The sequence below is a fragment of the Mesocricetus auratus genome, unplaced genomic scaffold, assembly GCF_017639785.1.
Source record: "Mesocricetus auratus isolate SY011 unplaced genomic scaffold, BCM_Maur_2.0 Super-Scaffold_100014, whole genome shotgun sequence".
NCBI classification, from domain to species: Eukaryota; Metazoa; Chordata; class Mammalia; order Rodentia; family Cricetidae; genus Mesocricetus; species Mesocricetus auratus.
In genome coordinates, this window is record NW_024429197.1 from 7,299,857 (window position 1) to 7,309,042 (window position 9,186).

Below are 9,186 nucleotides of genomic sequence, written 5' to 3' on the forward strand. Positions count from 1 at the left end.
AAAATCCTAGCCAGTATTCCCCAACTCACAGGTCAAAGTTAAAAGTTTGGAGCACTAAGGGAACTTGCAGCCTTGTTTCCCAGTTAACCTGTTTCCCTGAGACAGTGGCTGCAGATTTGAGACCCTGGTTTTGATTTGGTTTTCCCAATACAGGCTCTTAACTATGTAGCTCTGGCTGTCCTGGAACTCACTACCAGACCAGAAAGCCTGAGTGAACTGAGACCAGGCCTGGCAGTTAGTTTATTCATCTCTGAAATGGGGCCACTCTTACCACATCCCCTGCTAGGAGCCAGGAAGGTATCACCAGTAATTGTTTCAAGGAACTGAAAGAAAAATTCAGTCTCAAACTTGCTGGGTCTCTGTAATTGACAGGGTAGGATTGTAGATCCTTGCTCTCAACCCCCTGTGGATTTGGGGATTCCCATTCTTAGTCCTTTCAAATATCCACCCTATCCCTCAGCTTCCTCCCAATATCCTAGGATAGTTCCTAAAGACAGCCACTTAAGAAACTGGGAGACGCCACATATCATACACAAAGTGTTCAAAAAATGTTTATTATGCAAAATGTTAACTTTTATAAAAAGTTTAATATACATCACATGATTACAGAAAGTCACCTTCCTGTAATAAGGTACAAAAGCTATATACTCTATTATAGAGTTCATAATCAGGGCAGCAGAGCCATTCTCCAAGGAGATCAGAAAACCAGCTCTTATGCTGTCGTGGCAGTGTGCAGGGCAGCCACAATCGCCCCACTTCTCGACTCCCCCATTCTCGGAAAAGTCAGTCTTTTAAGACTTGGGAGTCAGAATGGGGACAGGGTGACGTTGCCCAGCTGCTGACCAGCGCTAGCTCTTCAGGCCACCCAAGTTCAGTTCTTCGCTCTCAGGCTCCCAGTCCAGCCTCGAGGCAGGGGTTTAGGGGAAGTGAAGAGGGCTAGGCGAGATCCAGGCTCATCCATGCCCTCGGGCTTCCTGCCGGAGAGAGGGTCCCAGAGTCTCAGGGTCCCAAGCGGAACGGGCGCCAGCACCTGCGTTCTGGGCGGGGGAGAAAAGAAGAGTGAAGGAGCCGCCAGTTTCCGCCGAGCGCGCCCAGGCGGAGGCCGCCGCAGACTGGCCGGCGCCAGGGAGGAAACTCGGTCTCTACCTCCAGCTGATAACTGAGTCCCACACAGCCTCCACCCAGTTGGCGCCAAAGGACCACAGGCGGAGCCACCACTCCCCCTCCCGCTTGGAAATGCCTCTACTAGTGGAAAGGGGGCTCCCTTTACTAAAAGATTATTTGGTGCGATCCGCACGCCCACTTGCCCCGGGTGAGCAGAGGCAGAGTGCTTTAGGAATGCACGTGATATTGACATTTATCTGTCGTTTACTCTTAAGTGACCACGGACAAGCCTCTTGCCTCTCTCTGGCTTGGCTTTCCCTAAACCGAGGAAACCCTAAGCCTTGCAAAGTTCTGTCAATCACAGGATTTCCCAAGCAAGCCTCCTTGTCCACTTCAGAAGAAAACTTACCAGGAGGTGCCAGGACTGCCGGGTCAGTGGCAAAAGCTCCTCTTGTCGTTGGAGATCACAAGTTCCGGAGTGAGCTCAGCTGTCTGTAAAAGGGTGAGACAAGTTAGTCAAAGTATTCTGGGAGTCAGTGGGAGAGACCCGCAGCATCCCAGCCCGCATGATCAGCTCAGCTCAGCCGCGGCTGCCTCCCTTGCGCACCTGGATCGGGAGATGGGGACCGTCCGGGGGCCCAGGCGCCGGCTCTGCCAGGACCACCTGCAGGTCGAGGATGTAGTCTATGACACGCTGCAGGATTTCCACCTGGCTAAGCTGGGTGCCTCGCGGGACTCCCGGCACCAGTTCCCGCAGGCGCGAGTAGCAGTGGTTCATGTCGTCCAGGAGACTAAGCGGCTCCTCCGCCGCCGGGCTCTTGCCGCGGCCCCGCGCGATGGCCAGGCTGCGTTCCGAGAGGCAGCACACTGCTTCGTAGCAGCCGCGCACTGGACTCAGTGCCTTCATGTTGGAGAGTGAAGCTAGAGGTGAAAGGAAGAAGCAACTAGAGAAGCAAACAGTCCGCGCACGCCTGCTGCAGCCGGCTCTTATAGAGTCGGCTCTAGACCACGCCCCGTATTCAAAATAACCCCCGAGGCCCCACCCCGCTCCCTGGGCACCGCCTCCCCGGCCCTGGGCGTCCACACTGGGTTTAAATTGCTAACAGGCTTCCTTGGGCTGGTCTGACGCCGAGGACCGCTGAGGCGCGGATGCGAAGAATGAGGAAGCGCTGAGGAGAGGCGGGGCTCTAGAGCCAGAAGAGATTTGAAAAATCAACTAAAACCATTAACTTTAAGAATTTGTCTTTTTCTGGCGGCGCCCAAGATCCTTGAGATATCTTGCCCTCTGCCCAACACTGGTTCGAACCCACAGCACCGTGATCATAAATCCCTGAAGGACTCTCTCTCTCTCTCTCTCTCTCTCTCTCTCTCTCTCTCTCTCTCTCTCTCTCTCTCTCTCTCGAATTTTCAAGGGAAACTTGTAAGGAATTAGTGCCGCCTTGTTCCCCAATTTGCTGCTCGTCTGACCTCCAGACTCACTGGCGTCGGGAATTATCTTGTGACCAGAGGGGAAAAAAATTAATTGCGGTGAAGCTGAGGTTACAATGAAGAAAGCAGATTTGGGCTAGGCGCTGAGATTGCAGAAGGAGGAGGGGAGAGGAGGTTTGAGCAAAGAACATTATTTATTTGAGCAACAGGGGAAGGGAAAGGGGGCGTAAAAGAGAGAGAAGAAAGCCCTTAAATCCAAGCCTTTTCCATAGAGAAAGAAAAAGCATGAACCTTTGTCCCATGAATCACTTAAGGGACTAAATACATGCCGGGTTGTGCTTTGGAAGTGAATTTGGTTAGAAGTTTGGAGGTTTCAGATACAGAGGACTAGAAGGAATGACTTCTACATGAGCCCTTTTAGAAGGTCCCCTCCACACATACATATGCCAGTGGGTCAGCAAATCTCTTAACTCTTGCTTCCTCATTTTGCACAGCCTCCCTCCCTCCCCACACTTTCCACATTCTGTGCAGAAAACAATAGCAATTGCATCGCTCTGTTGTCTGTCCCTTTCTGCTGTGGAAGGGCAGCCACCTGGACATGATTACTCTCATCCTGCTGAAGTAGCTCCATCACCATCAGGAAGAGCCAGCAGGCAGGCTACCCCATATTGCAAAAGGACAGTGCACTCCCATAGTCTCTGCTTGTCTTCTCTCCACTTCCCAGACTAAGACCCTGTAGTTCCGAGGTTCTGGTTCCCATCTTGGAGAAGCCCAGGTGAGGTTCTCCTAGCCACGATAGCTTTCCTAATCAGCCTAGGGAATATTTATGGAGTTGCTTCACATGAAACAGGCTTCTGCTCTCAAGAATCTCACAATGTCCGGGGACAAGATTAACACAGGAAACAATTAAGTGTTTAGTAGTGTGTGGCACTGATCAACAGGACAATGGGACCTCTGAGCTGGGATGGTTCCAACAGTGGGAAGGACACTAGGAAGTCAGAGCCCTGGGTTCAATCGGCCAGCTCTGCCAGCCATTGGTCATCAACATGTAATCTTGAGCAAACCCTGATACCCTCACTTTGATTGCCTTGGGTGGGGGGGGTGGATGGCACTATGGGGTTGTTTACTTACTTTCTAACTTGAGAGCTCTAGGCTTGTGTGACAGTTGGACCGGGCATGTGGACAGCAAAGGGCTGGGAGAGGGCGTATAAAACATGCGCAGTGCCCTTCACAGGTAAAGACAGTCTGGAAGCCTTGTTCTTTTCCATCACACCACAGGGCCCTGCATCCCAATAAAAGCCTCAGAAAGGTTTCCCCTGGGAATATTAAAGTTCTCAAGGACCGCGCTTTCAGTCTAAGGCAAAGGGAATCTAACCTGTGAAAACACAAGTCAGTCTCTATATGCTGAAGAAGCGAAATGCCAGCTATTTGGTCATGGGAAGAGGAATCTCCTTCGCTGTGAGGACTCCCGAACAACTAAACAGAGGGCCCTTTCTTTGACAGTTGTGAAGTCTTCTGTATGTTTGTGCAAAACAGTCAAGCCAGGAGCTTCTGGAAAAATCATGGCCTTCAGTGCCTGGCAAACCTATGTTCAAATCTTCATTTGTTTTCTTTCAGTAACTGAGAACTTGAAACAAATTATTCTCTGTGCCTCAGTGTTCTTGCCTGTTAAGTGGAGCTAATGAGACTGACCTCATTTGTTTGTGTATTTGTTTATTTTTCCATTTTTCCGTTTGAGATAGGGTTTCTCTGTGTAGCCCTAGCTGTCCTGGAACTCACTGTGTACATCAGGCTGGCCTCAAACACAGAGATCCTTTGCCTCCCTAGTGCTGGGATTAAAGGGGTGTACCACTACACTCAGCTCTGGCCTCATTTATTACAAAAAAGAGCAAAGAAAAACAGGCCTTTAATAATCCCCTCACTCAGGAAGCAGAAGCAGGCAGATCTCTGTGAGTTCAAGGCCAGCCTGGTCTACACAGTGCATTTCAGGATAGCCAGGGACTAAGTAGTGAGACCCTGCCTCCAAAAAGAAAAGAATATTAAACACCTCCTCTCTGAGAAGCACACATGCTCCCTCTGCCAGCGTTAGTTCATCATGGGGCCAGGTGTGTGGTAAGTGCTTAGCGCTTAGCCCACCCAGAGTCTGCTCTCTCCTCCCAGTCCTCCAGAGCTACCTCTGTTGCCTCAGGCTTGGATAGCGGGTTTACTGGGTTTACGGTTTGCAAAGTACTTTCAAAGCATTTATTATTTCCTCCTGAGGCTTCTAGGCTGAAATGGCCATAGGCTGTGTGGGATAGGGCAGAAAGGTGCGGTGGGGGTTATCTAGCCAAGATCTGTCCTTTCCTTGCCAAGAACTTACCTTTGGACACAAATCCTTCCTTCCTGGACCTTCCTTTGGGGGAGGGGAAGAGAAGGAGGGGGGAGTAACTGACCTTTAAGGATCTTTTCTAATCTAAGAGTCTAAGTCTGAAAGGAGTGTGTTTCGGTTGGATTGGGAACACTGAATAGAGTTTAAACCCCAAAGACGCCTCTGCTCCCTGCACAGCCGACTGGCCGGCTCGCCCCGGCCTTCTGCAACTTGTTTAGCAGTGGCGGGGCCTCAGCCTCTTACTCCAAACGCCTCTGAACTTTCTGTTCCCAGTTCTGCTCCTTTTACCAGCTTTTTCCCCCCCTCTTGCATTTTTTATTTTTATGAAAGGATGTCATTAAGGCTTTTGTCTGCGCTGTTTTTGTTTCAGAACTTTTCCCACAATCCTATTTTTTGTTGAGGAATCCGCTCCTTTGCCCAGCTGTGGGTCCGGGTCCCACAGCTGTGTTGATCTAAGACTCAGCCCCAGACAGCCTGGCGCCAGGGTGGGACGTCATGCGTTCACACAGGGATGCGTGTCCCAGGCAACCTTTCCTCGGGCAGTCACCGGCCGGCGACTGCCTCACCCACCAATGAACGCCCGACACCCGAGATAGGGGCGGGGCCTGCGCCACCCCAGCCGGCGAGCGGCTTGTGAATCGCAGATTCTGAGACCTTGATAACGTCCCTTGAATTGGGGCCCTTTTAAAGTCCCCCTTTCTCTTTTAGTTCTTTTGTTTATCCCGTTTCTTTCCACCTTCCTCCTTTCAATCTGTATGTAGATAGGTTTTCTTTTTCCTTTCCCCCTCTTTTAACTCTCTCCTCCTAGTGTCAGGAATCATTTTGTAAGCATTTCCAGGAACTGCATCTTCCTCTGCCAAAATTATAAAAAGAAAAAAATCTATGTTGTGCTCTCTGATTTTTTTTAAGGAGTTGGCAGAACTGTAAGCTATTACTGTTTCTTCTTCAGAAATTCAAGACGTGATGGCAGTGGGGTCTCTCGGCGGTGAATTTCAAAGTCAATGTCATGATGATGAGGATTGCAGATGTCTTGCTTAAACTGGGCTTCTGTCAAGCTCGCCAGCTATCTTTTCTCCATGTGTAGACACCGGGATCCAGGGACCTTAGAACCTTGTCCAAGGTTATATTGTTATGTCAAATGTCTGTGACTGACCTGTGGCCAAGATCCAACCCTGCTCCCCAGCCTCCCTGACTGCTCTGGCCCTAGTTCTCATAAATGTTAAGTACTCTATATTGGTTTAAGGTTCCCACAAGTTGTATTTTTAGAAAAATGATGTAAGTGATGTATGTATATGTAAGTTTGGGCATGTACCACAATGTGTACATACCACAACATATTCAAGGAAGTCAGAGTACAACTTGGGAGAATCCAGCTTTTTCCTTCTACTGTGGGCCCAGGGATCAAATCCAGGCCTTCAGGCTTTCAGGGCAAGCACCTATTTATCCACAGAAACCTCTTGCCAGCCCATGCATTTTCTGCTGTTTGTTCAGAAAATGGCTTCAAAGATGTGCTGAGAGCTTTCCAGCCATACACTGAGAGTCTATCCCTGCTCCCCTCAGCAAATCTGAACCCCGAAGTACAACCTCAGATCCAGAGGATACAAGGAAGGCATATACTGCCATTGCCTCAGCCATCCTCCCTCATTCCTCCTTAATCACCTCTATAAAATTGGGGGAAAATAACATTTACCCACCTGACAGCTAGAAGGAACCTAGGGGACAGCGGGTGGGATGGGGTATGAAGTGTTTATGTGATATGATCTGTTGCATGGGGTCCAAGGTGCACCTTGGAAGTTAGTGCTTCCCCCAGAGGCAGTTCTCAGAAGTGTGAGCAACACTAAGAAAGACATGAGACATGGGGGCCCGAGTCCTTATAAAGGTGGACATTTGGGGGGGTTGTGATGGGCTCCCCTACACTTCAGAAACACTCAGAGCTGTCACTGCTACCCACACCTCAAGATTGTCAAGTCCTGTTTGCCAAGAACTGTTTACCTAATCTTTGTTGGTTTTGTTTTGTTTGGTTTGGTTTGGTTTTTACAGTGCTAGGAATGGACCCCTGGGGGCCCTTGTGAGTGCTAGGCAAGCAGAAGCACTCTGCTCTCAACCCTCTCAACCCCAACCCGGCCAGCCCTGCATTTTCTTCTCATTGACTGTTTGATCTGAGACAGACTCGCCCTGTAGCCTGAGCTGTCCTCAAACTTAAAATCCTCTCACCTCAGCCTCCTGCCTCTGGGATTATAAATGTTCTCCACCATGCCTGGCTTCACTGACCCATTTTTGTGAACTTGTAGAAAGAGGCTCAGAGAGGTTAACATGCTTATGTCACATAGCCATCAGTGGTAAATCCAAGATTTTCATCTCGTCTCCAAAAGGTCTATCCTTCTGTGTACATTCATTGTCCTCCACCCTTCCAAAGGACCTCTCCGGAATTGTGGTTATTGCATTTATTCGTGTATTTGTGTGTGTGCACGTCAAGGTGGGTGTGTGGTGGTCAGAGGACAGTTTACAAAAATTGCTTCTCTCCCTCACTATATGGACTTCAGAGGATCGAACTCAGGTCCTTGGGCTTTGTGGCAAGCACCTTTACTTGATAAGCCATCTCATCAGCCCCTGAGAAGCTTGTATTCCACCAGATGGAGACAAGTAAATGGGACCTAGTAGGTAAGGAGACAAATTGTAAGGTGTATTTACTTAAGTGCTAGGGATAGAACCCAAGAGTCACGCACATGCTAAAGACACTCTATCACATTCCAGTGACATTTCCTCTGACGTAACACAGCAGCGGCGACCACTGCTAAATTTAGGGTCAACTTTGGAGCTGACTGCCTTCTCTATCTTTCAGCCATGCTTACTCCAGCCACACCACTCTAAAGCTAACTAACCCCTATTAACTTATGCACCAAATGATCAGTGACCATGGGATTCCCCAGGGCTGGCCCTGCCCCTGGCTTGGTTAGGTAAGACAGAATGAAGCACCTGACCACTTCTTTGAGGGGAAGCTGGAGGCGTTTTTGAGAAAGTCTAACTAGGTAGCCTAAGAAGACCTTGGATTCATCTGTGTCTCTTGTAAATCCTGCAGGCTGGGGCCTGGTGGTGTACACTGATAATTTCAGCACCCTGGAGGCAGAGGCAGGAGGATCTCCACAAGTTAGTGAAATACCTCTGTGGATAAACTGAATTCATGTGAGGTGGAATGAGAAAATCGATTCTACAAAGCTGTCCTCTGACCTTCACACTGGTGCTGTGATGTGCATAGCCTTACATGCATCATAAATACCCACACACTATAATACTAGTATTTTTTTTTGAGACAGGGTTTCTCTGTGTAGTTCTGGCTGTCATGGAACTCACTCTGCAACTCCATAGACCAGGTTGGCCTCAAACTCAGACATCCACCTGCCTCTGCCTCAAGAGTGCTGGGATTAAAGGCGTGTGCCACCACCACCACCACCACCACCTGACTGTAACGAGAATTTTTAATACAGCATTCATCACTGATTTTCAGGTATTGCTCAGAGGCCATGCTAATCTTCTCTGTATTGTTCTGACTTCAGTATACGTGCTGGCTGAAGTGAGCACACACACACACAAATAAAAGAAAGAAAGAAAGAAAGAAAGAAAGAAAGAAATTAGTGACAACTGAGTTCAGTTCTACCCCAGTAATCACAAGCCCTTTGGGCATACCACCATTTAGAGATAGGATTTGTTCTTAACCTTGTTTTTGATCTTTTGAGTCAGGTCCTTGTACCCCTGGCTGTCCTGGAACTCACAGGTAACTCACCAGCCTAACCTGTAACTTGTGCTGATCCTCCTGTCTCTGCCCCCTGAGTGCTGGGATTTTAAGTGCACAGCACCACGCCCTGGCCTGCAGGGTGGGGTATAACATAGAGGTGAAGCAGCCCTAGGGTTTGATATCCAGCACTGCGGACAAAATTAAAATGTGAAAGTGCAAATTCGGGTTGTCCTTTGGTCCTGTGGCTCCCAGGCAGAAGGCACTCTCTCTACAGCAGATAGCTAACGGAGTTTTGGGCTTCAGGAAAGGCCCCGGAAGGATGGTGAGACCCAGAGTCCATGGCAAGGCAAGACGAAGACAAGAAAGACCTTGAAGAACAGGGTCCACCCTGCCCAGACATTGTCCTGCTTTGGCCTGGGGCCCAGCAGCGTTTCCAAAGCTGCCAGGGGAAGATGGGAGGGGAGGGAGGGGTGAGCCTGAAGACAGGGTTGCCCCCGCCAGAGGAAAGGTATCTCCCCCCAACTGGGCCGCTGGAAAGGCTGGGGTGACAGCA

The 9,186-nt window shown here is 49.5% G+C and overlaps 1 protein-coding gene and 1 non-coding gene across 2 annotated transcripts; both read right to left on the reverse strand.

Annotated features, from left to right (window-relative positions):
* Positions 1-538: 538 nt before the first annotated feature.
* Positions 539-2,076, reverse strand: Id3 (inhibitor of DNA binding 3, HLH protein). Its single transcript, XM_005080993.4, has 3 exons — positions 1,712-2,076; positions 1,514-1,596; positions 539-1,037 (listed from the first exon to the last, which is right to left on the reverse strand). The coding sequence occupies exons 1-2, from the start codon at positions 2,009-2,011 to the stop codon at positions 1,537-1,539; spliced, it is 360 nt and encodes a 119-aa protein (XP_005081050.1). The 5' UTR covers positions 2,012-2,076; the 3' UTR covers positions 539-1,037; positions 1,514-1,536.
* Positions 2,077-8,377: 6,301 nt separating this feature from the next.
* Positions 8,378-8,479, reverse strand: LOC121144236. The gene has a single exon (XR_005881553.1). It is a non-coding gene; the product is annotated as a U6 spliceosomal RNA (small nuclear RNA).
* Between the last annotated feature and the right edge of the window lie 707 nt (positions 8,480-9,186).